The 26825-nt window shown below is 34.6% G+C and overlaps 1 protein-coding gene and 1 long non-coding RNA gene across 2 annotated transcripts; one reads left to right on the plus strand and one right to left on the minus strand.

Annotated features, from left to right (window-relative positions):
- Positions 1 to 1723: 1723 nt before the first annotated feature.
- On the minus strand, positions 1724 to 7828 carry LOC107799822 (polyamine oxidase 2). The gene is made up of 10 exons (XM_016622969.2): positions 7343 to 7828; positions 5572 to 5687; positions 5404 to 5492; positions 5173 to 5286; positions 4928 to 5015; positions 4675 to 4760; positions 4472 to 4574; positions 3530 to 3627; positions 2977 to 3406; positions 1724 to 2448 (listed from the first exon to the last, which is right to left on the minus strand). The coding sequence occupies exons 1-10, from the start codon at positions 7380 to 7382 to the stop codon at positions 2140 to 2142; spliced, it is 1473 nt and encodes a 490-aa protein (XP_016478455.1). The 5' UTR covers positions 7383 to 7828; the 3' UTR covers positions 1724 to 2139.
- Positions 7829 to 11672: 3844 nt separating this feature from the next.
- LOC142164945 (uncharacterized) lies at positions 11673 to 13214 on the plus strand. The gene is made up of 2 exons (XR_012696034.1): positions 11673 to 11771; positions 11919 to 13214. It is a non-coding gene; the product is annotated as an uncharacterized LOC142164945 (long non-coding RNA).
- The last annotated feature ends 13611 nt before the right edge of the window (positions 13215 to 26825 follow it).

Raw genomic sequence — 26825 nt, forward strand, 5'->3', positions numbered from 1 at the left:
GCACATGTCCAGCTTTTTCATATTTTCATTTTTCTAAATCTTTTTCTTCATTTTTTAGAATAAAAAGTCCACCATTCTTTTCCATCTTTTTCCATTATTGCACCATCGACGTCTTCTGCCACCATACCACCAAATATGTTTTGCCAAGATTTAAAGGAGGAGAAAAAGAAATCAGAGTTTCATATTTAACATAAAAATCGCTGAATAACGGTGTCACGATTGAGCTACCTGGGTGGCCAAATGTTGAAGGGAAAATTTGTGAAGTTCTCCATATGTGTTTCGTGAGAATTTGTGGGTTCTAATTGGGTCTGTAAAGTTTCTTCCATTTCAGCCATTGATGGGTTGGGAATTTTGGGTTCTTGTGTTCTTTTTTGTTCTTACTGTTCCTGGTGTAAGCAATTTTGGTACTCAAACTATATAATCGTTGGCCAATTTGAAAGAGGGAAGATACAAATACAAGGAATTTTAGGAAAAATATGTAATTGTAGTGTTGACATAAATTCAATGTTATTCTAATAATTTGAAAATTAAAATTAAAAATAAAAATAAAGGTTCATGGTTACTAGTACAAAGTTACTCACTTTGGGTGGTGGATGGAGGGGGCAACCATGGTGGTACAGCTCGGGGGAAGATGAAGAAGATGGATATAATTGTAAATTTAAGGTTTTTGAAGTCAATAACACGTGTCACGTTACTGTTGGTGCATGAATACACTTGATGAGAAAAATGTGGCAGTACTGAAGAGGTGTGTTTTAGACACACTTTTAAAAGGTTTAGTTTATAAGAAGTTTCTCGTGAGAAAAAAATGTGTAACAGAAATTTCGGTGCAAGTTTGATGGGTAAACTATGTATTTTGCCTTTCTTGAACTAAAACAGTGATAAACTGGTGGAGCAAATTAGCTAATACTAAAAAAAGGCAAGCGTATGTCATTCGTATATGAAATATTAAAAAAACGATTTTCTGCTGCATTAATTATTTAATTCTTTCATGAATATTCCTTGCACATAGATAGCCATTACATTGACAAAGGGCAGCCCGATGTACAAAGCATTTTATGTTCACGCATGATCCGAAAAAGTAGCAGTCCAAGGAGGTGTCATGTAAGCAACTCATCCTGATGCAAGCATCAATAGCTGATTTCACGGCTTTAACTCATGACTTATAGATCGCACAAAGACAATAACCGTTGCTATCAATAGCCATTACATTATTTTATGATATAAATCGCCCCAAATACAAATATGTCTAGGAGAAAGAAAAAGGATCTGGTTTGCAAATTTGCAACTCTGTAAAAGCGCATTTACGCCATTTTTCGTTACTGTTTGCATTAATTCAAAGATCATTACTCCCGTTCACTTTTTTATGTTACGTAAATGCTTAAATTACTTAAATAATTAACTGAAATTAATGCCCACAAAAGCTTAAATCTTAAATTATTTTTTCCTCGTCTAAATGTTAAACTATTGACAATCCTTTTTTCCTGATCAATAGACATTAAGTGCCTTTTGAAAATCATTATATTATACTCCGATTGCCGGCTTTTCATTACTACTCCTTGTTTGTTATCCCCCCCCCCCCCCCCAAAAAAAAAAAAAAAGCCTCATTCGCCTATCTTGGCCAAAAGCAAAAACTTTGAGAGACTGTAATAAAGGCATCAGTCCAGTGCTCAGACGCATGATGCAATCTCAATTCACATTCTTTGACCAATTATAATGCATAAAATTGATAAAAATAAACTGCTTATTTGATGCCAAATGAGAATAAATTGTCTTAGAAAACACACAAATCTTATAACATAGTTCTTGTTACACACAGTAGCTATTAAACTGAATGGTGCATTAAGCACCGCGATTTGCAGATGTCACCAGCCGACCTGGTCTACACAGGTGACTTCCACAACTGCACCATTGTACCATATAACCTGCATGGTAACCTTGTTCTGTCTCTTTGTTCACTTAGAAATGCTATAAATACTGCATACAGATGACTATACACATTAGCTGATGCTTGATCATTCATTGAGGAACCTTTTGGTTTCCACAATTTTTCACTAAGCTGTCAGCACACGATGTGTTAAGCCAATCCCATATGGCACTCAAATACTGTGTCTGTACATATATAATAGGGAACTAAAAGAGTTACATACGGGAGATCAATAAGGGGACAGCAACAGGAGTGTCTTCACCCATGACTGGCTGGAACAGATCCAACTCTCCATACCGCTCCAGAACACGCATCCTGCAGTCCTCAGCAGCCATTAGACCTGTTGAATATGCGCCATGCACAGAACCTGGGTAATCCATACTCGTCGCCTCCCCAGCAAAAAATAGGTTATCCACCGGAATTCTCAGCCTTTCATAGAATTCATGGGGCTTCCCAACTGTATCGTAGCTGTAGGATCCAAGTGAGTTTACATCTGTACCCCAATGCGAAACAAGATACTGAATCTGCAGCAAGACCAGGAGAAAAAAGATGCTTAGCCACAACAATATCATAATATAATATGAAAGCATCTCGCAGACCATATTTGCTTTCTATAGTAGTTCTCTTTTCCCCAGTGTCAAACCCATTGAGCTAACAGAATCTCAAGCTAGTCAAATTCAATCTTTTGAACAGGTCCCCACTGATATCCAGAATTCAGATTGAAATCAGCAGAACACTACAAACCAACTCTATTAGGTTTTCAGTGATGAAAGAAATCTTGATAAACATTACACTACTATTTGATTAAGAGACATCATGATAAACAAAATCTTTAAAACTAGAAAATTACAGTCATGTGGCAACTCTTCATATTAATACCATAATAACCAGATGTTCATACATGTCACTAGCTTGATTAAGAAACCCGAAGGAAAAGATGCATTAAGTTACAGAATGATGCTGCCCAAACAAACCTGGGAAGGGAATTCTCGGAAACATATAAACGTGAAACCTAAAAATAAGCAATGGAGCAAGAAGAAAAGTAACATTACAGGAGTCGTCGAATTGGGAAGAATCCTCTGAAGTTGCTTAAAAGCAAAATTAGCAGCATCCTCATCTGACAGTTTCTCAATGTCACGGGCCAGTTGCCCTGCAGGCATATAAACCAGGACAGGATGGCCAGTAGCCTTGTGAAGATTCAAAAAGTAACTACATTCATATGAGCTCTCTGCAACTACCCCCAAGAACTCAACATTAGGCCAAAACACCTTTTCAAAGTGCAGAATAATCTTGTTCTCAATCCCTACACCTAGTTCATTGATTGCAGCCTCCTTCCATTCAGGTAATCTGGGTTCAAACTTAATCTTTTTCGATTTTAAAACACCAAGAGGAACAGCAACAACAGCAGCATCAGCTACAAAAGTTCTCCCATCCTCAACTGTCACTTTCACTCCATTATAACGCCTTACTACTTGTGTAACCCTGAGGAAGATTCAGAAAACAGCAAATTAATCGTGTAGACTGTTTTCTTTCCTTTTTTTGGTGTTTGGGAAGAGGAGAGGGAGGTGCAGGAAGCAGAGATGTCATGAAGTAGGTTTCTCTTACCTGTGACCTAAGCGTATGTCAAGCCCTTTTGCTAGTGTATTGATGACAGGAAGATATCCTCGGACCATAAGACCATGCCCACCGGGAAGCAATTCTTCCTGTACATCACAAAAGTGAATATGTAAGACATATTTGAAATAATGTTTGCAAGGACTGGAAACTGTACACAGTTGTTTGACCTTACTCTTTATAAATATACAATTACATTCATAACACAAATAGGAGCATTTTCATCTTCCAGAACCTCAGACATCTTACATTACAGATACTCTGACACACGAACAGGTTACAAGATCTAAGCTTTGCTTAGGATCTTAGAATTAGGAGGATTCATTCTAATACATGGGATTTCAATTTTTAACCTGTTAATTACAAAACTAAATCACCAAGTACTTGCATGGAGGAATGCTTCAGTTATATTTTAGAATAAATGGTCGAACTTCTCACAACAATAGAATACAAACTAACCTGGAGATAAAAGAAAAGTTATTGGTCCTACATTAAGATAACTCTCGCCCACTATCTGTATGATTTCATTATGTATCACTCTCCTCCTCACAGACACACGTGGATGTAGTGGATCTAGCAAAGGAAACAGTTGGCAGTAAAATTTAGAATGGTTATATCCTGCTCGCCTAATATCAAAATCCAATTTCTATCCTATATCATCATCAAGGTGATGCGACGCTTTCTTCATCCACTGTATCATTTCTAATGAGCTAAGCAAACAGATGTCACAGAACCCACATGCGAACAAGGATAGAAACCCCACCCTCTTTCTGAACGAACTGTTTTACTACAGTGAGGATATTTTTATAAGGTGAACGAGAGCATTTTCATATATTAACCTAGTTATCCAGTAGTCTCTGCAAGATAATGGTCAGTTAGGTATAGACATTCTCCCAACAAGTTCTTTCTTCTTAAGGAGGCAAAGAAATCTACCTGGTCCCAGCACTTGAGTGAGATGGTATCAGCATCTGCAGCAAACCAGCCTTCCATTCTGCAAAGGTACCATTGCAACACCTTATGAGCAATGCCGTCGAGCCTGTAGCAAGAATTTCACTTAGCACAAGTGGTGTTCTTTTTCCTTTTCAGTTAGTTTGAGGGGGAGGAATCAGTTATCAACAAAACAGAACAAATGGTACCTTAAGTCCGGTCTCCTTTCAAAGACCATAGATATAGCACGGCTAATAGACATGTCTTCGCTAAATTCTTGTCTAATTGTATCAGTCTGCAGAAAATGAATCAGCTCTCATCAGAAAATGTCCAAAGCACCACACGATTTAAAGACATGTAAAATTCTTTTCCATGAAGAGAGAAATAGATATTCCAGAATTCAGAGTTCATATAAATGAAGTTGCGGGGAGAGAGAGGGAAAGAAAGAGAAAGAGAACACACCTCCTTCAAAATGCTCTCAAATGTTTCGCCAACCTTAGTGACTAAGTCCTGGGGAACTTGATTCCCATCCATGTCAAAAAGGGCATAACTGAAGAATCAAAGCTAGGTCAGATGAATATACATTACTTGAAAAATAATCAAACTTGGAAATATAATATCAAAAGACTAACACAACTATTTGTGCGTGAATCTGTACATTATGTAACACTATCATGTGAGAGGTAAGAAGGTCTTGAAATACAAACCTCTCCAGATCATGGTCGTACAACACAGAATTGTCACCACTTGTACGATAGAGAGGCAGTCCTAGTCTTCCGATTAGAGGTGCCAGAGGATTCTCTTTGCAGACTCCATGTAACCTAAAGCAGTCAGCCAATCAATTTCCAAATTGCAAGCAAAAAGGTTGTGCTTAATTTGTCAATAAAGAGGAAAATTTTGGATGGATGTAAAGCAAAAGTAAGAGTAGAACTCATTACCATGATGCACCCAAGTCAACAGGAAAACCAAATGAATAATCAGTGTGAACTCGGCCTCCAATTCTATCTCGTGACTCCAAAACAACCACCTAACAGAAAATATTATCCTTGTTAAACATATCACCATTTACACCAACTAAGTGAAAACATGCTTTTTCACATGCATACCTGAAATGATGCATCATAAAGAGCCCGAGCAGCTGCAAGGCCAGCAACTCCGCCACCAATCACAATGACAGATGGTGAAGCCCCAGCCCGCTGTCCATCGCCTGAGAAGCAAGGAGCTAGATGACAAAACCAAAAACTCAGTCAGAAAAGTTGTTAAGTAAGATAAAAAATGATAAGCAACCAACAATTACACACAAACATAATACAAGGTAACTTATAAAGACAGAAACTGACTCGAAAGGTGACAACGTGGCATACTTATTCACCAAATAAAAGGTTACTGTATTGCTTGCTGTTATAAGCTCCAACTGTAGTGAAGTGTTGCTTTTTCTTTTCTTTTTTGATATTGTAATTTTTTTTTTTGTGTGTGTGTGTATACAGAGCTGCACAAAGCCTGTGCAACAACCATAATTACAGTTTCGATGTGCTTCTGATTCTCAAAATGAAAGGAACATAACAATTTGCTATCCTGCCCTTTTAATCAAGAACCAATACTACCTATAATTTGTGATATTGTCTCTTTGATAAATAGGATTTCCAAATACGGGGAACATAGAAATGAAAAAAAGAATTCGTGTGCCTCCAATTTCCCATTTAACAACTCCATAATATGTTAACTAAGCTGACAACGGCATAGCAACTATAAGAGTGTCAATATTTCATCTAAAAGCTAGCTTTAAAGTCACACTTTTATTTACTTAACTACGTATTCAACACACCCCCTTGTGTGCGGCTTGATTCTTTTTTTATGAGCCATGCATGTAGAAATTCTTTTTGAAGTGTATTTCATCTAAAAGCTTAACCTATTAGAGAGAGCATTTTTTTACTCACTTAACTTTATCTTCAAAAATAACAATCCCATACTAAACTTAGGATAGAGGATTAAAGTTGCCTACCACGGACTAGCAATTGCAACTAAAAGTGGAGCTAGTACCTATGTCCAAAAAAATATCAGCTGAATTAGCTACTCTGGGAATCAAGATTCAGATAAAGTGTCAGGCCTTTCGCATCCTCAAAAATAAAGGTTCTTTTGTTTGTGTGTGTCTGTGTCAAAGATTCATGTAATTTATTTGTCATTAGCCAACTTCCTTCATAGAATAGAAATATCACAGATCATAAAGTTGTCTTCATATTCATTTGCCTAACCGTTAATTATCTAATCAAATAAAAAGTTTAATGTAACTCCTAATTTATCAAGATGGTAAGCGAGATCAAAAGTAGCCACTAAAAGATTTTCAGAGGGCCCCAAGTACCTAACAATCGATATTTTGGACCCATCAGTTGTTTGAATAACTAAAAGAGAGCGGCCCACGTCACAAAACAGGTACGTTAAAAAGCATATTCTTGCCATTTTTTAATTATCTTTGCAACTCGAAAACTGCAAAAGCGTTTTTATTAATATTAAAAAAAAACTAAAGGTTTCGTTATCATAGTTCACAATTCACAATTTTAATAAGCTATAAAAGCATAGATCAAGAGTTAATTATCGTTATCCAGCTTAAGTAATACAAACTAAATTGAAATGTTAAGACAAAACCCCAAAAAATTCAAGCAAATTGAATTCTATGTTAAAATTCAACTAAATCTAAGTAAAACCATAGTAAATCACAAATATCACCAAAAAGACAATTCAGCTCCAACAATACAAATTTAACTTAAAATGACTACTGAATCTAATTAATCACGCTAAAAATTCAACTTAATAAAGTAAAATCCAAAAAAAAAAAATCACCGACAAAAAGATTAAAACTTTTTATAAAAAGAGACAAACCTCTCTGAAGTTGGCGATTACTCTTGTTTTGAGAATCCATGATCAAAAGGCGATGATCGGTGATTATTGATAGATAAACAATTACTATTAAAAATAACAAAGGGATTATTAAATAAAATTAAAGTTAATAATCTCAATAATCTGAGAATAACAGAATTAATATTAGAATTTGAAGAGAAACCCAGCTTGATCAACCAGCTCATGCGTATACAAAACCTATGGAAAAAAAGTTCTCTCTCCGGATCAAACAATGGATTATCTATTCGACGGAATTCTAAGACAATTTCCGTTAAATGAGAAAAATTTGGGGATGATCGGAGAGAATAATTGATGAAATTGTGATTAATTAGGGGAATTAAGAGAACTCTGGGTGAGGAAAAGAAGATTCTAGAGAGAGAGAGAGAAGAAAGTTGTTTGGTTGGAGATTTGGTAATGGAGTCCAAATTGGTTTCCTACGTAGATTAAGGAGAGAAGAACAGTGGGGGTGGGGGATTTGGTTTAAGATTTATAGACAGGTTTTACGCTCTCTTTTGCCATGTGTGCTTTCCTTTGTAATTTTTAATTAGGAAAAACTAAGAAAAAGAAAAAGTCTTTCTTTTTTTATTGAGTAAATTAAGGGGTTTAAGAAAATGAGATTTTGTTAATTATTGATTCCGATACAATATTTATTTCTACTCAATATTTACATCAAATAAAGTAATTTAATTTTAATATTTTTATCTTGGTTAGTCGACCAGTGTCAAAATGGTTTTTTTTTTACGTATGTAATGAAAAATATATACTTTTTATCCTGAATTCCTTATTATTCGTCGTTGTTATTGGTCTCTTTGAAGATTCAATTGATGGAATGAATTCATGTTCAAATTTTATTACCGGATTGGATTACGGAAAGGAATAGAGAAATAAGGGATCACTTTTTTTTGTTCAAATCGGTATTGTTTAAGTGGTAAGTAAGCGAGAAGTAGTGAACATATCTGGTGAGAGATAGATCTTTCAAAAAAAGCATACATGAATTATAGATCAAATTTCACTCAAATTCATAAATGTCACTAATTAATTCTCTCAATCTTTTGAATTTGAAAAATAATATCATATTCACCGTGGAAAATATTTTCTTGGAAAATAAGTAGTAATCTTATTCATTTTTCGGTGTTTGGTATGCAAATTAAGGAAAATGACTTCTCAAGAGTATTCATAAATAATTTAGATATAATAAACATGAATCCATAAACTTTTAAACCAACAACCTTCCGGGCCCACAAATTTCATAAACTTTCCAACCGCTAAACTTTCAAAACCACGGAATTTCGAACCCGTAAACTTTATAATTTCTAAACCCGTAAACTTCCAAATACATAAACCCCCGAACTCATAATTTTGGAACTTGTAAAATTTTGAGCCTTTAAACCGATAAATAATAAAATTAAAACTGAAAAATATATTTAAATTTTTTTTTCGGGAGGGGGGCAGGGGGCTAGGGCCGGGGCTAGGGGGACAGCAAAATGAAAAAAAAATAATTACAAAAAAAGGTAAAAAAAAAAAATTGTGCTGGGGGCAGGTGGGGGGATTGGGGTGGGTAATGGGTGGTGCAGAAAAATGAAAAACAGAAATTTGAAATTGCAAAAAAAAAAAATAAAGGTAAAAAAAAATTGCGGGGGAGGAAAGGGATAGTAGAGTGGGTGGTAACGGAAAAACTGAAATTTGAAAGAAAAAAAAATCTTTTTTTGGAGAAGGGGTTGGGGTGGGTTGGTGAGAGTGGTTAAGGTTAAGAAAGAGCTTTGGAAAATGTTTTCTCTTCCCTTGATAAGGAAAATATTTTCCTCCAATCGGAGGAAAATGTTTTCCAAAACATTTAAGCCAACCAAATATGGGAAAATTAGAAAACATTTTCCGGAAAATGTTTTCCTTCATACCAAACACACCCAAAATGTTTTGAGTGACCGTCAAAATCCACCAACCTTCTAAAAGACTAATAGCCTGTTTGGCCAAGCTGGAGAAATCAACTTATTTTGAGAAGTGCTTTTTTCAAAAGTGCTTTTGAAAAAAGTACTTTTGTAGAGAAGCAGTTTGTGTTTGGCTAATCAGTCTAAAAAGCACTTTTGAGAAATAATTTGTGTTTGGCCAAACTTTTTAGAAAGTGCTTTCAAGTGTCAAATTACGAATAAGGACATGAATAGATGTACTTAATAATTAATATTATAAGTAAATAAATAATCTCAAAATTTTGTTATTACATGAAATAATTAAAAAATCATTTTATTTAAGTAAAATATGAAAATAAAATTAAAAAGTACTTAATTCTTTTAATATAAGTTAAATATATTAAAATTCCTTCAACAAATATAAAAGCATTCTCCCCTAAAGTCACTATATATTAGAAAGTTTTCCTAAAAATAAAAAGAAATATTTATAAATTAATATCCTAAGTATTAGGTTTAAGGGTGGAAGCTAATTTTCTAATATTTGAAAAATAAGAAGTATCAATTGCCATTTATTTTTCAAATTAGGTCTCAGTGCTCTAATTAGTGGATTTTTGTTAAATAAGTAAGACATTTAAGAGAAAACTAAATGGATTAGTATTTTAGAAAATTAACCTCCAATGCAACCTGTATTAAATGGCTTACTTAAAATATGTATAAAAATCTAAAAAGACGATAAATAAATAGGCTGGAGATAGTATATTATTATACACTGAGATTTTGTTTCTTAAAATAGGTACAAAATAAAAAAAGCGATAAATAAATAGGCTGAAGCTAAGGTACTGAGATTTTGTTGCACAAAAAAAGTAAAATAATAATAATAACTATCTGGCCGATAGGAGACATTGTTTTCCAACATAGAAATGTATTTGTCAAAATACCTGAGGTGAGAATTTCGTTTTGTATTCTCTCATATCCACCTACCTCCCCATTTACCGTTATAAAAGTTCTGGAATTCTCGAAATTAATTGAGTCGTATGGTGCTCTCCTATTTCAAAAATGGCTAAAATCGTCTAGAAATATCGATCAAAATCGATTAAAAAATTGAAAAAACTGATCAATTTTTGATTAATTTTAATCCGTCAAAATTAGGTTGGTCTGTAATAAATAACGATCGAAGTCGGTTGCAATTTCTGACTGATTTCGGCCGGTCAATTAAATTTCACAAATGACCAAACAAGAAAAAATTTGTCGAAAAAGTCAATCGAAGTTGGTCGGTCGGCCGAGGTCGGTTTTGGCCAAATTTCTAGTAGTGTCTACTCATTATATACGCAGTTGAGAATAAAAGAGAATAAAAAATTTTAAAACATATATTACATGCATGTAATACAAAAAATAATTATTTAAATGCTCAATTTTTTCATTATTCGAACATTATATATGCTTGAAATATCTTATTGTACCTTTTTACTTTATAAATAAGATTTATTTGTTTTATAGGTAAGTCCATAATATAGATTAAAAAGAAAAAAATTATTATTAAAAAATAAAGAGTAAAATATATAGGTATTTGACCGCCGAAAAATTTGAGAAATCTAGTTAAGTGATTTACTTAGTGATATAGAAATTAAAATCCTTGGTAGGGAGCGCTTTCCCCGAATGGGGCTCTACGTAGCGTGAATCCGGATATAGTCGAGTTCCAATGCGAGTATCGGACACCGGGTGGGAAACCAAAAAAAAATTAACTGACTTTTCTGTTACAAACAAAAGAACATGACTTTACAAGGTAAATTTTAATAGTAGAATAACCATTTGAGTAATGAACTCGACGCCTGTTCAGTCTAGGAAATATAAGAAATTTTATAAGATTGAAAATGCTATTTCAGTTATTTGGTGCCATTACGGGGACAGCACAACAATTTTCCTTTTATACAAGAGATGGGCAATCTTTGAGAAGCATGAAAAAGTTTTCTGCCTTTATTATGAAAGTGAATGTGCAAAAGCAAATTAGAGCGCAGAAAGAAGTAAGTAATGCACTATTGAATGCTGATTAAAAATTTACTTAATTATAATTGGTATATATGACCTAATAATTGTAATAATCCTCAAATTTATAAAAGTTTCGAGACACGTTAATTATAGAACTAAATTATTACTATTTTTATTACTTTTATCTTGCCTATAGTGAAATATATATATATATATATATATATATATATATATATATATATATATATAATTGGATATACAATTAGAAAAATATTAATAATTTTAATATTATTAATTATTAAAAGTAAGTAAAATAAGATATTAGTTAAGTCGAAAAAAAAGGGAAAAACAAAAAAGAATAAGGAAGCACGTGACCAAGCCTTAACCCTTTTAAGGCAAAGGAGTAAACAAAGGGCTTTAAGGATTAAACAGAAGAGAACACTGTTCTGTTCACGCAAGGCACGCAGGCAACGAAAATAAAATTCTAAGGTTTTTTACAAATCACAAATTCTTGAATTCAGGTATATAAAATTTTCTATTGTCAATTATTCTATAGTAGTAATAGGTAAGAATTGAATAGTTAATTCCCTTCTTTCTCTATATCAACAGTAAATTTCATGTTTAGGCGAGAAACTTTAAAATTGATTAAAATGCACTGATTGTTATAGAATCAATTATTTTGACGGGTATAAATTGGACTGGGGTCTGCGTATTAGCTCAAGGAGTTTTGAGGTGAGTTGATATAACCCTTTACTAAAGTGGTTTAACTCATAAAAACACGCATACAAGGTGCTTGATGAATTGCTTAAAAGAGTTTATATTTACTTAGTTGGAGCGAGTGAGTACCTATTAACTTAGAATTGTTCTACCAAAAGTTTAGATGATTTATTATGATATATGTGCATAAATTTTCAGATTTTTGTGTTATTCTTATATGCTATTTTCATGTTGAAAATTTATGAAGAAGCAAGAATCTTTAGAAATACTTTTACATGTTTATTTCACTCTTATGTCATGCTTTACATTTAAGGATACCAGCATGAGCACGTACACGATGTTCTATAAAAAAAAGATTTAGACTTGAAAGTCACAAGAAGAAGTTTTAGAAGAAAAAGATTTTTGGGAGTATCCTTTATTCTGAGAAGGGGCCATCGTCCAGGCCGAGGGTCCTGACCAAGGCGTTGGCTTCCTGAAACTACTTGTGCCAAAGTAGGGAGCACACGAGCCGAGGGTCTCGTTGCTGAGAATTTACTTAGTCATGCTAAGGTATGATACATGAGCGCTGAGAACCATGAAGCGAGTGGCACCTCGTGGATTGGGCCTATTCGATCAGGTTGGGATCGAACCCGTGCCGATCACACGGTGATTGAGATAGAATTAAGTCACGATAGTTGGAACTCCCAAAGTATAAAGTGAAGTATATTTTTTTTTAAGAAAGAAAAAGAAAAGAATTTCTTTTAGAATATTCATAGACTGTTATTATGCAATTATTTAGAATTATTCTTATAAGCTTTATGTTTTACATGCATTTAGAACCTTTGCTCATAATGTAAATATTATTAAAGTTTCGCCCCCTGTTGTTGAGACTCACTGAGTACAATGGATGGTACTGATGTTCTCTTTGGGAACCTACGTTGGTCTGCGGTACAACGTAGGAATCGGATTTGCATGCGAGCAGACTACGAGTTAGGACTTCCTTCTCTTCCAGTGCTATTGGTGAGCTCCGCTTTTGTTCGTGGAGTATTCCTTAGAGTCATTTTTATTTAGTTATTTCTTTGTTACTTAGAGAAGTGGCCAGGAAATCTCATGTCCTGACCAGTGCGTCAGTTTATCAGTAGAGGCTTCATAGACATAGTCGTTGGGTTAAAATTCAGATGTTTTTGATAATAACTTAGTCGTATTTCATTAGTTACTATGAATAAAGTTTTGGAGTTGATTTATATAAATGTTTAAATTAATCAAAAGTATTTGGTTAGAGTATTGCCTTGTTGCATATAAAATTTGGAGTTATAATAGATTTGATAAGCAGAGATGATTCGTTCGGTCATATTTAATGATCGAGTGCCGGTCCCGGCTTGTTCAGGAAATGAGTCGTCACAATAATCGTCTTTATCTTTTCGAAAATGAGATCTCCAACCAAGGCAAGACAACTTGTCGTGAGATTCAAGAAGATTAGATAGGAACTAAAGAATGGCGAGGGAGCTGAATTGAGAAGTTTAAACTTGTAAACAATAATACATAAAACCATGCTGTAGTGGACATTTTAAAAATCACACTATAAAGTATTGCTTTATTGACTGGTCTTCCCACCAAATTAAATGATATTCAGAAGGTAGCGTATTTCTTTTTAATTTTTAAATAAAAATAAAAGGTCTGACAAAAACATAGTATATGTAAATATTGTGTGGGTAATTTACACTAACATATACTCCATATATATAGCTTGTGTTTTACGTGAAGATTGAATGTTTCTAAATGCAAATATTGCATAGAATTAGTTTAACGAGTGAATGATCGTTTCAGTGAATTAATGTTTTACGCTTCTGAAATTGAATGTTAATAAGAACAAGTTTTTATATAAAGTGATATACCAAACGTTTGATTTATCAAATATATATTGGTATATATGACCCATTATATGATCTTCTCAAGCATATTGACGTTCTGTATATTTCTATTTGATTTACGTAACATCGAATTTTATATATATACTGGAAACCTCAGAATTTTTTATTTCTTTTTTGTAATGTTTTCCTTGAACTATTGTTTTATACATATTTTTCCGGATGAATGGTAAGTTTGGGCTTCAAAGGGTAGAGAAGAATACTAATTATTCAAGTTCAACCGTAAAACCTTTTCTGGGCCGACCCAACGAATTTTGTGACCTAAAGCCAAACTTTACGAGAGACCTTAACTTTTTAGGCACTTGGAAAAGAATTAAATCTTTTTATTTGATTAAGTTTATCAATTAAATTGTTATCTTCTAATTGTAATATTTTCCTTAATACTTTTAATTCAGAAAATAAATCTAAACCATCAATATCGAATTGATTATTATGCTTTAAGGAACATTCAAGATTAAGGCAATATTTTTTCAAATTTCCAACATCTAGTGATCTTAGTTTTAACTGCCAAATAAAAAATTAAAAATATTTTCATATGCTTCGAATTGTTCAAATCTATTTTGAAGTGAAAAAATAGCTCTGTCTATTATGTATAAAAGTAATCAACTCTAAAGGACTCTTCGAAAGATTTTGGGATTTCATTATCAACATTCGCATCAAATTGCTACTTCCTATATATCACACGTTTCTTACAAAATTTGGGTTCGATATCTATTTCAAATGCAATTTTCTTGGTAGAAATCATAGTGGTTGCAAATCTTTCTTCTCTGTATTTGTTAGAAATAAATAAAACTTTTTCACTTTACAGAATAATTTTTAAACTAATACATAATCTATTAGGTGTAACAAAAAATGGAACCCCTACAAATATATGGGACTTAAAGCGATTACTTTACTTGCTTTATGGAAGGGCCTCTCCTGAACCTTTTGATTAACAGTTTTAAGTGTTGATCGTTGAGCCAACCCATTAGTGTTGAAGAAATAATTTATTTATCCAAAACGTTTTTGTAATCGGGGAAAAGAAAATTGATTATTTTTTTTTTTTTTTGGTTTTTCGTAATGACGAGTGAACAAGTTTGTGGAATAGAAAAGCAAAATGGGTAAAAGTGTTTTCCACGTGTTGATTAATTAATTAAAGTAGTACAATGTCGATAAGAAAAGCTTATCTTAAATGGTGAGAGGAAACTGGTACATTGCAGGATGTTTTACGAGGATAAAACTATATCTTTCCTTACTACTATTTCCTTCGGTTCGGTCCACAATAAGTGATCAATTTATTTTTTTATTTTGATTCAAAATAAGTGTTTATTTATATAATCAAGAAAAAATTCATTTTATTTTTTCAAAATTATCCTTATGTATGTATCCCTAAAAATTTTTTTACTCCTCACATTAAATTATGCTGCAACACTTAATTAAGAGTAGTTTAGTCACACTAACTATTTAATTTTTGTCTAAAATTTAGTATTTCGTTAATGGATGTGCCCAAAGCAAATTGATCACTTATTGTAAATCAGAGGGAGTAACAAAAGATATGGTGCAATAGATGGAACTGCTATTTCCTTAACTAAAGATCTCGGTTTCGGACTATGTGTATGGAAAAATCGTTGGTAGGGAACGTTTCTCCCCAAATGAGACCCTACACGATGCGAATACGAATATAATCAGACTTTAATATGAATACAAGGCACCAGATGAGAAACCAAAAAAACTATATCTTTACTGGGGTTGTTAGTGCTGGGCTTTAAGCTTGGCGTAACTTAATTTTAAGCTTGGTGTAGCTTAAAAAGGATGAATGAGAAATGGAGGGAAAGTAAAATATTTGAGTTTTCCTCTTTGGCAAAAGGACATTGTCCCATATTTGAGGAAGAAAAGACTTTGATGGGTATATATACAATTGAGCTTCGGCTTCGGTCAATGATTGATTAATCTTTTTGGATAAAATTCCTTTCAATTATTTAATTAATTAATTTAATTAACAAAAAATCAATCCGAAATAACCCATGACCCACGGTCCTGTCCGTTTTCTTTCCCACATTATTTTAAATCAGTTTTTTAATTTCCCACAATATTCCCACCTGTTCCAACAGTTATGGTTGTTCTGAAAGGTTGCAAACTTTTTCAACAGCCATGGTTGTTCTGAAAGGTTGCAAACCTTTTCAGAAATAGTGTCAAATGGGTTATAAATATGCCTTGAATCCCAGAATTTCTACTTACTAAATTTTCTGATTACCTTCTTCTTATTCTGCACAATATTTTTCAGTGTGTTTTACAACCATTGAATGGTTTGCCGTTTACCAAAGATTTTGGTACCAATACGTTGGTGAGTTAAATCGTTTTATCTTGAGAGGATATATTCCAGTACCTCGAGTACTTAAGGGGTATAATTTTCTTAAAACCATATTGTGTATTCAGCGGACTCAATTTATTCCTATATTATTTTTTAGAATTTATTTTGTCGTTCTAATTCTACTAACTTTCTATTTTTCCAAAAACTTAATTGTTTAATTATTTATTACAGCAATACAGATTCATAGCAGTAAGTTAGATATAATAATAAAAGTTAAAACAGAAAAAAAAAAGATATCTGACGTAGAGAAAGTTGGTAGTTGAAAGACGTAAAGAGATGAAGGCGAAAGAAAAGGTCGAAAAAATTAATTGAGTTTAGTTTTAGAGACCGACCATGAGAAAGTGATTGAGACTTTAATGGAGAGAAAATGATAAAAATGGTTCCTTATATTTGAGGTTAGATTCAAAGTAATTTTTAGTTTGCACTAAGCAGTTTTCATCCTTTAAATTTATTATTACTACAAGTTAACGTTTTCAGTCTTCGTATATTTAACTTTACCTATTAGATTTTACGGGAACTGTTTAAGAAACATAGAAATTAGGGAGAATTTGTATTTGAGATATAATTTTTGCAGCTTTTGTTTACTTTTTATTCATTTTTAAAGTTTGGTGCAGCTTTTTAAGGTGTATTTTTTACTACTATTTTTCGTCCTTTAGTGTTTATTGCAATTTATTTTTTGTATATTTTGGATTTGATGGGACTTTCCTAGTGTTTAAGGTTAAATTTTTTTAAAAAAAAACGTTTACAAAGACAAAAGTGCTATTTTAACAAAATCAAGGAATTAAAACTGCTCAGTGTATAGTTAAGGGACCGCTTTAAACCTATCTTAAAACATAAAGGATCATTTTTCCTATTTTCACCTTCAATAGATTTGTGAACTTATTTTCTATCAAAAACAAAATAACAATAGTAGAAAAAAGACAACGGAGATAGCAGTTTGCCACCTGTCACCTCGTCCGGTCATTTTTAAATTTTAATGCACCACGAAATGACATTTCACTATAAAGATCTCTGTGTAGATAATGCCCACGCGGTTTAATTGTTGCCACATCTCTAACATCCCACGTGTTCACCTTTCTCTTTGTTTCAATTAGGGACGGGTGTTCGGTATTTCGGTTCGGTACTTAAGAATTTCGGTTCGGTATTCGATTTATCAATTGTATATACCAAATATCGTACCATAATATTTCGGTATGGTCGGTATTTCTTATTTTGGTTCGGTACTATTTCGGTACTGTTTCAGTTTAAACCAAATCTTCACTGTCTCCCCATTCATTAACTAGCAAAATATAGCGTCAACATTATTTTACCTTCAATTATTCTAATATTGTGTTTTCTTTTTCTTGATCCTCTAAAGTTGTTCACAAAATCTTTTGTCATTCATTTGATACTTACATTTATGTGCTTGAGCCTATAAAATCCAGAATATTCCAAAAGTTACATCGACTTTTTACATTAAGGCCAATGTAGGTAGCCAATTTAATTTGAGACTAAGCACTACACACCATATTACGAACTTTAATTTGTATTAAGGCCAATGCTGAAAAAGTGATCGTTCTACTACACCACTATGTATTTTGAGGTCCGAAAATTATAATGATGGTGAACCAGTCTCCTTTTCCAGTTGCCAATTCTGCTTTCCGGATGCATTTCTCTTCTGGGGGTTCACTGTAAATAGATGAAACTTAAATAAGAACTTTAATCAAGAAAATGGCATAATTTCATGAATAAAATAGATGCCTAATTGTGAATTACCATTCTCAAACGAAAGCTTGAACCGAACAGAGAGACTTTCTCAAATAAATGAAAATATTAACTTGAAAACTTCCCGTGACAAGTTTAACTTATTCTACTTCCTCTCTCATGTTTAAATGACTAAGATACAAGCTTGAGAATACTTTAAGACATGCATATGCCTTCAGGTTTTTTGTCGCACAACTTCTATGCTCAACAAATGACATTAGAGCTATTGATATTCCTAAAAGGCTCAAGAAACTCTGGTGTGTAGTGCTTAGTCTCAAATTACAAACTCTACGAAGTCCGAGAAATTTTAAAAGCAAGTTAACAGTAGTAGTGAGATTTGCTTTCATTTACGGACACCGAAATATTGATCTCACCTCATTAAACTATTTCGGTATAAATATCAATAATCCAATACCGTATACTGTACCGAATTACCGAAATTTCTGTACCGAAATAAACCGAAATACCGAAAAAACCGAAACCGAAATACTAAATTAATTTGGTTCGGTTCGAAATTTGATTTTTTCGGATTTTATGCCCACCCCTAGTTTCAACGATATTGAAGTTCAAACTAATTCAAAATTTGGGGGTGTTAACCGAACGGGTTGGTCCGGGCTGAACACGAAAAGAAACAGCCCATCCGATTATTATTTCGAGTTGGTTAGTGGATTGATATTCTGGGCTTGTAGTGGGCTGGAATATTTTGGGTTTTGGTGGGCCCATTCGGGTTCGGGCTTATCGGGTCCAGACCAGGTCAGATAATTTATTTTTTTGGTGTATTATGTTTCTTTGTCAATGTAAATATTATTTAAGTGTTTGCAAACTTTTAAATAATAAAATAAGTATTTTAAGGCATAAAATTAAACTTTTAAACTTTAAAATTTAAAGTTTTAAATTCAAAATTTGAATTATAAAATTGAAATTAACTGGTTACATAAAATTATTTAATAAGACCAATACGTAAGGATCAAACTTTAAAAGTATTCATTTCATATTTTCATTGCATAATAAATACTAATACTTCAAATTAACTTGTCTAAGACACTAATGGGTCGTTTGGTAGGATGCATTAGGTTAAATAATGCATGCATTAGCTTCGTGTATCAGTAATACTTTGTTTGGTACACTTTTTGAATCTATGCATTAGTTATACACTCTATTTGGTATTATCCTATGCATAACTAATGCATAAGAAACCATGATATTAACAATGCAATGGGTTTTAATGCATGCATCAACTTAGTTAAAGACAAAATTGTCCTTCAAAATTTATGCTTGATTAATGCTATTATATAATGCAAGTTTGAAATAATCTAAGAAAGTGAGAAATAAAATTATATCCCTAGTAAATAAATAAATACTTAGCATATATTTTTTTTATAAATAAATATTAAATTCTATTACTACAATGTAGGTAGACAAATTAAATAATTTTTTAAAACTTTTTTCATAGAAAAACATTCCTCAACATATGTTTATTTTAAAAAGTAAGTTCGGTCTTGTAATAAGAGTTAATCTCTCGGCGCACGTTAAGCAAGGTCTGCTAACTTGCACTGGTGGAGATGGAGAGACAGAGGAAGAAGAACTCCGTAGCTAAGGAAACTAATGTAGAAGAGGAAGATAAGACAGATGATGAAGATACACGACTAATTACACCAGAAACGGGGATTCCCCAAGCTTTAGACTCGGTGCAACTGTTCCATTGGATGAAAGGCATGGGGAGTGCACCAACTGTTCTGTATGGACAAGAAAGAAAGAAATCGGAGGAGCCGGTGGCAATCAAACACAGGCAGCTCCGATAACAATGACTCCTGCAGGTCCTGCACCAAATGAGACGGAAATGGCGATGGTAGCTAGGAAATTGACTTTCTCGTCAGGCATAGGGATCTCAAAACCAACTCTAGCTGCCGTGGTTCAAGGTAATAGATCTATACAACAGGGTTTGAAATTGAACTATTACCCCCTATTGTTAAGGATGGAAGGAAAATTGTTAGATTGAACCTCATAGAAGTGGAAGAGAAAAATAAGAGATGAAGGACTAGCTTAATTGGCTATGTCATAGGTGGATCTCCTCAATTCAAAGAGATGCTGAAATTTGAGTATGGAGTTTGGCAATTTGTTTCAACTCCACAGGTACTAATGCATAATGAAGGCTACATTATTTTCAAATTTGAGTCTGATGAGGACAGGGATTTGGTCCTTCAAAATGGACCATACACTTTCAATAATAGACCTATGATTCTGAAAGTATGGAAACCGGACTTCCAAATGTGTAAGGAATCCACAAAAAATGTTCCAGTATGGGTAAACTTCCCTGGGCTACCTATACAGTACTGGACATTAAAGAAATTAGGGAGAATTGCAAGCTCGATTGGAAACCCAATCTGCACTGATAAACTAACAGCACAAGAGGCTAGAGTATCCTATGCTCGTATGTTGATTGAAATGGATGTGTCCCAAGGACTACCTGAGACAATGCTAATAGAAACTGCTGAAGGAAAAACAAGGGAGCAAAAATTGAGCTATGATTGGCATCCTTCCTTCTGTCAAGACTGTCTCACAATAGGGCATGACATAGGGAAATGTAATGGCCAAACAAAGATAGAAAAGTACCAATGACCTGAGGCCAAAGGACAAATAGGTGGATAGAACAAGAGGAGGAAAAGAGTAACCACAAAATAGATTGTGAAGCAAAAGACAACATAGGAAGCACAGGCTAAAGAGGTCATAGATGAGACTAGCAAAGAAGAGCCAAATGCACCACCAAGCACCAGTACAAAAATAGAGCAGCAGGACAATGTTTTTCAGATAGCAAAGTCAAAAGGAAAGCAGGTGCAAAGTCCCGAGGAGAGAAGCTCAATGAGAAAGAGTATGACTGATGAAACTATTAAAGTTATACTACATAAAAACAGATTTAATGCCTTAAGAATCCAGGAAAGAGAGGATGCTAGTTTGACATCAAAAGAAGAAACAATACCTTTGGTTCACCCTCCATGATCATTAGTTCATGGAATATTAGAGGGCTTAACAAGCCCTATAAGCAGAAAGAACTCAAGGCTTTTTTGCTTAAGAATAAAATCACAGTGTTAGGGTGCCTTGAGACCAAAGTGAAAAAATGGAATGAGAAAAAAGTTAGAAGGAGGATTGGAACTGAATGGGAAGTATTCTCAAACTATTCATGTACTCCCAATGGGAGAATATGGGTAATGTGGAAGACTTAGCAAGTAGATGTTAATATAACTCAGGCTGGAGCTCAATTGGTGCACTGTGAGATCAAGGACAGAAATTCAAAATTTAAGTACTGGTTGACTTTTGTGTATGGTTATAATACTGTTGTAGAGAGACAAGAAATATGGAATCAACTAAGACAGATAAATAGCACTATGATGGAGGCCTGGCTGATTCTGGGAGATTTCAACACTATTCTGCAACCTTTCAGCGCTTTTTAAGGCTTTTTTACGGCTTCACCAATTACGAGGCAACAATTCTCATTATGACATTTCCATCATGGCGCATTTTTCTTTGACGGCTGCTTCTTATAAATTTAACTTTTTACCTTTGTTTTTTTCACAAAAGTTCAGAATATTCAATTCAAAGTTTCTTCTTCCTCGTACTATTATATCTTCTTCAAACCCTAACCCTCGGCGAGTCCCCATTGTTGACAACCTTTCTCTTGCTCCTTTCCCCGCAATACCATGAATCTTGTAGGGTCCTTCCCAGGTTGGAGTTAATTTACCCGCATTGGACGCCTTCGTGGATTGAAAAACTTTCTTGAGTACAAAATCCCCAATCTTGAAGTATCTTAGTCATTCTCTTCGATTGTAGTATCGTTCCATGCCATGCTTTTGTGCTACCATTCTTATTAGTGCAGCTTCCTTTTTTCCTTCAAGTAAATCAAAGTTTATGCGCATTTCTTCTTCATTGGATTCTTTTGGCGCTTGCGTGTACCTCGTGCTTGGCTCCCCTATTTCAACTGGAATTAAAGCTTCAAATCTATATACCAATGAGAACGGTGTTTCGCCCGTGTTTGTTTTTGTTATTGTGCGGTACGCCCATAAAACACCAGGTAATAATTCTGGCCAATTACCTTTAGATTTTTCCAATCGTTTCTTCAAATTGTTGACAATGACTTTATTTGTTGATTATGCTTGTCCATTACCCACCGGATGATAAGGCGTGGATGTAATCCTCTTGATCTGCCAACTTTGAAAAAATTCTGTGATTTGTACGCCTATGATTTGCGAGCCATTATCACACACGATTTCCTTTGGTAACCCGAATCGACATATGATATTTCTCCAAATGAAATCTTTGACTTTTTTTTCTCGCACCTGCTTAAATGCTTATGCTTCTACCCATTTAGTGAAGTAGTCAGTGAGTATAAGCAAGAATTTTACTTGTCCTTTTGCTTGTGGTAATGGACCCACGATATCCATCCCCTATTTAATAAAAGGCCACAGTGCGATGACCGAATGTAGCAACTCCGCAGGTCTGTGCATGTTATTACCGTATCTTTGGTATTTATCACATTTAGCCACGAAATTCTCCGCTTCCTCTTCCATTTTAGGCCAATAATAACCTGCTCTAATCATGGTTCTTACCAGTGATCTCCCTCCTGCGTGATTTCCACAATGCCCCTCGTGTATCTCTCTCATTATATATTCTGTTTGAGAAGGACCGAGGCATCTTGCTAAGGGACCTTCAAACATATTTCGATAAAGATTGCCTTGCTTTAAACAATATCGAGCAGCCTTTTTTCGAAGTGCGTGGGCTGTTTTCTTGTCTTCAGGGATGGTACCATACTGCAAAAAAGCAACAATCTCGTTCCTCCAATCCCAGGTTAAGTTATTGAAATTTACCTCATTTTTATCTGGATCGAGTACTGAGTGAAAAAAATGAATTACGGAGGCATTTTCATTGCTTGCCACGTCTGCCGCAGATGCGAGATTGGCTAGGGCATCTGCTTTGACATTTTCATCTCTTGGTATCTGCGTGACTTTCCAGGTTTGAAATTGCCTAATTAAATCCCGTACCTTCTCTAAGTACTGCTGCATTCATGCCTCACTGGATGTATAAGTCCCCAACATTTGGTTAACTACAAGTTGCGAATCGCTTTTGATTACAATCTGATTAATGCCGAGTTCATTTTGCCAATTCTAAACCTGCAATCACAACTTCATATTCTGCCTCATTGTTAGTTATAAAATGACATTTTATGGCTTGTCGAATGGTTTCGCCCGTAGGTGGTACCAAAACAATCCCTAAACCAGCACCCTTTACGTTAGATGAACCCCCAGTAAACAAGGTCCAAGTTCCTGGGTTAGCTCCGTTGAACACCTGCAACTCTTTTTCTGCTTCTAATTGCGTCCCTTGGGTAAAATCAACCACGAAATCTGCTAACACCTGAGATTTTATAGCGGTTTTGGGCTGGTATGTGATGTTATATTCACTTAATTCTATAGCCCATTTGGCTAACCTATCTGACAACTCATGCTTGTGTAATATATTGCGCAATGGATAAGCAGTTACTACGGAAATAGGTTGGCATTGAAAATAAGGCCTTATTTTTCTAGATTCCTTGATTAATGCGAGTGCAAGCTTTTCTAATTGAGGATATCGCGTCTCCGCATCTAACAAAGATTTGCTAATATAATAAATCGGAGACTGTTTAACTTGGTCTTCATGAACTAAAACAACACTCACCGCTACTTCTGACACAACCAGATAAATGAGTAACCTTTCCCCAACCTTCGGTTTTGCGAACGGATTTGATAGGTATGTCTTCAAGTTTTTGAGTGCTTGTTGACACTCCTCAGTCCATTCGAACCGATCTTGCTTTTTAAGAGCTGAAAAGAATTTAAAATATTTTTCTAATGACTTGGAAATAAATCTCCCCAAGGCTGCAATTCTTCATGTCAATCTCTGCACTTCTTTTTTACTTGTAAGCATATCAAGAATTTCTTCAATGGCTTTAATCTGCGCGGGATTTACTTCAATACCATGGTTAGAAACAAGAAAACCCAAAATTTACCTGACGAAATGCCGAATGCACATTTCTCGGGATTTAGCTTCATATTGAATTTTCATAAGATCTGAAGCGTATCAGACAAGTTCGATATATGATCCCCTGAATGTTGAGTTTTGATAAGCATATCATCTATGTAGACCTCCATAGTTTTCCCTAAATGTTCTTGGAACATTTTAGTTACCAATATTTGATACGTTGCACCAACAATTTTGAGACCAAAGGGCATTACTTTATAACAGTAAGTCCCCATGTCAGTTATAAATGAAGTTTTTTCTTCATATAGGGGATCCATTTTGATCTGGTTGTACCCTGAATATGCATCTAAAAAGCTTAACAACTCATGCCATGCAGTAGCATCAATCAGTTGATCTATATGTGGTAATGGAAAAGAATCTTTAGGACAAGCTTTGTTAAGGTCTGTGTAATCTAAACAAACTTGCCATTTACCATTCTTTTTCGGTACTACAACAGTATTGGCTAACCAATTAGGATACTTTACCTCGCGGATAGACCCAATTTTTAATAGTTTTTTAACCTCATCTTGAATCACCTGATTTTTTAAAGTCCCCTGCTTTCTCTTCTTTTGTTTGATGGGTGGATATGATGGGTCTTCATTTAACTTGTGGGTCATTACTTCCGATGGTATTCCTATCATATCAGAATGGGACCAGGCAAAACAATCCACATTAGTTTTTAAAAATTCAATCAACTTACCTTTCGTGTCATGGCTTCAACTTACCTTTCGTGTCGTAGCTTAGGTTGGCCCCAATATAGACTTTCCTTTCAGGCCATTGTGTAAATAACTCTACAGCCTCCAGTTCTTCAATCATTATTTTGATATTTTCATTTTTCTCTGGTCCTTGAATGGAATCGGGCCTTGAGTCCACATCTGTTCGCCCTTGTTCAGTTGAGGCTTGTGTTGTGGTATTCTCAACTAGATTCTGTAACTGCTATTTTTCTTTGTTTCTCGTATTTGAATCTGCTACGGAGTTGATGTTCCTGGATGTCTGTTGATCCCCACGAATTTGACATATTCCCCATAGTGATGGAAATTTAATGACTTGATGCAAGGTAGACGGAACGACATCCATCTCGTGGATCCATGCTCTCCCGAGAATCATATTGTAAGCCATTTCCATCTTTACCACCTGAAATTTTGTATCTTTGACAACCCCTTCTGCGAATGAAGTATGTGTTACCTCCCCTTTCGTCACAACGCTTGAATTGTCGAATCCAGACAAAGTATGCACCTTTGGTACTAGTTTATTTTCGGCTTGCATCTCGTTTAGTACTCTTAACAGAATAATGTTTACAGAACTACCTGGATCAATCAAAACTCGTTTCATATTAGTATCATGTACAAATAGAGATATTATCAGTGCATCGTTATGTGGAGTTAACACGTCATCCGCATCTACATCATCAAATGTAATACTTTCTTCCTCCAACACATGTCGGATCCGCTTCCCGTGGGTGATTGTAACTTTAGAGACCTTATTAGCTGCGGTATATGTCATGCCATTGATTTCCTCGCCCCCGCTTATAATATTGACGGTCCTTTTTGGAGAAGTAGGTTTAGGGGGCTCCTGCCTATTCTTCATGTATGCTTGCTTACCTTTCTCACTAAATAATTTGGTGAGATACCCTTGTTTTAATATATGGTCAACTTCACTTTGTAATAATCTACAATCTGCCATTTTATGACCATGATCGTTGTGAAATTCGCACCAGTGATCAGGATTGCGCCTGTTTGGATTCGATCTCATTTCTTTTGGCCATCGTACCTTATCTCCCATGCCTCTTAATATCGCTACTAACTCTGAAGTGCTGACATTAAAATTATAACCACCAAATCTTGCCTTCAAGTTTCTATCATCATCTCGAGTTTCTCGTGTGTTTCAATCGTTTCCAAACCTTGATGAACCTGACTCTCTATTTCTTGATCTGTGATCGTACCTTGAATTATCCTACTTTGATCGTGAGTTTTTTCCTGCTAGGCCCATATATGGTTCGTATTTATTTTTACCGGACCATTTTCGGTTTCTGAACGTCTCGAACTTACTTTTTCCTCTTTCTGAGATGGGGATATAGTGTCTTCTTCTATGCTCAGCTTCGTGTTATATCTGTTGTAAGCATCATTCCAGGTTGTTGCTGGAAATTCACGTAGACTTTCCTTGAGTCGTCTTGTAGCTTCTGAGCTTTTCTCATTCAAATTACTGGCAAAGGCCATTGCCGCCCAGTTATCAGGTACGCGTGGTAACATTATTCTTTCACGCTGAAACCTATCCACGAACTCTCTAAGCAACTATGAATATCCTTGCTTGATTTTGAAAATATCTTCCATTCTTTTTTCAACTTTTTGAGCTCCCGAATGCACTTTGATAAAAGAATCTGCAAGCTCAGCAAAAGAATTTATAGAATTTTCGGGTAAAAGGGAATACCATGTTAATGCTCCCTTGGTGAGTGTTTCACCGAATTTCTTGACCAACACTGATTTAATTTCTTGTTTGGTTAAATCATTGCCTTTAATACCAGTTGTGAATGCAGTCACGTGATCTCGTGGATCAGTTGTGCCATCATACTTTGGAATATCAGGCATTTTGAACTTCTTCGGGATCGACACCGGAGTAGCACTAGGCTTCCATGGTTGTTGTGAGTACTTATCCATGTCTATTCTTTTGATTACGGGTGGTACTCCAGGTATTTTCTCTATGCGATTGCTTTGATCCTTGAGCTGCTTCTGCAAGGTTAGAACTAAATTTTGTAAATCAGAATTAACTATGTTACCTGGTTCACTATCGCGAGATTCGCTTGGAGTTCCACCAGTGCC

This window comes from Nicotiana tabacum, chromosome 10 (assembly GCF_000715075.1).
Source record: "Nicotiana tabacum cultivar K326 chromosome 10, ASM71507v2, whole genome shotgun sequence".
In the NCBI taxonomy this organism is placed as follows: Eukaryota; Viridiplantae; Streptophyta; class Magnoliopsida; order Solanales; family Solanaceae; genus Nicotiana; species Nicotiana tabacum.

What these genes read in the sequence shown, in the direction of transcription:
- LOC107799822 (XM_016622969.2), bottom strand. Translation starts at nt 7,382, where the DNA reads ATGGATTCTCAAAACAAGAGTAATCGCCAACTTCAGAGAG. An exon ending in GAAAGGAGACCGGACTTAAG is followed by an intron (nt 4,575 to 4,674) that starts GTACCATTTGTT and finishes TTCTTGCTACAG; the next exon opens with GCTCGACGGCATTGCTCATA. An exon ending in CACTCAAGTGCTGGGACCAG is followed by an intron (nt 3,628 to 4,471) that starts GTAGATTTCTTT and finishes TGTGATGTACAG; the next exon opens with GAAGAATTGCTTCCCGGTGG.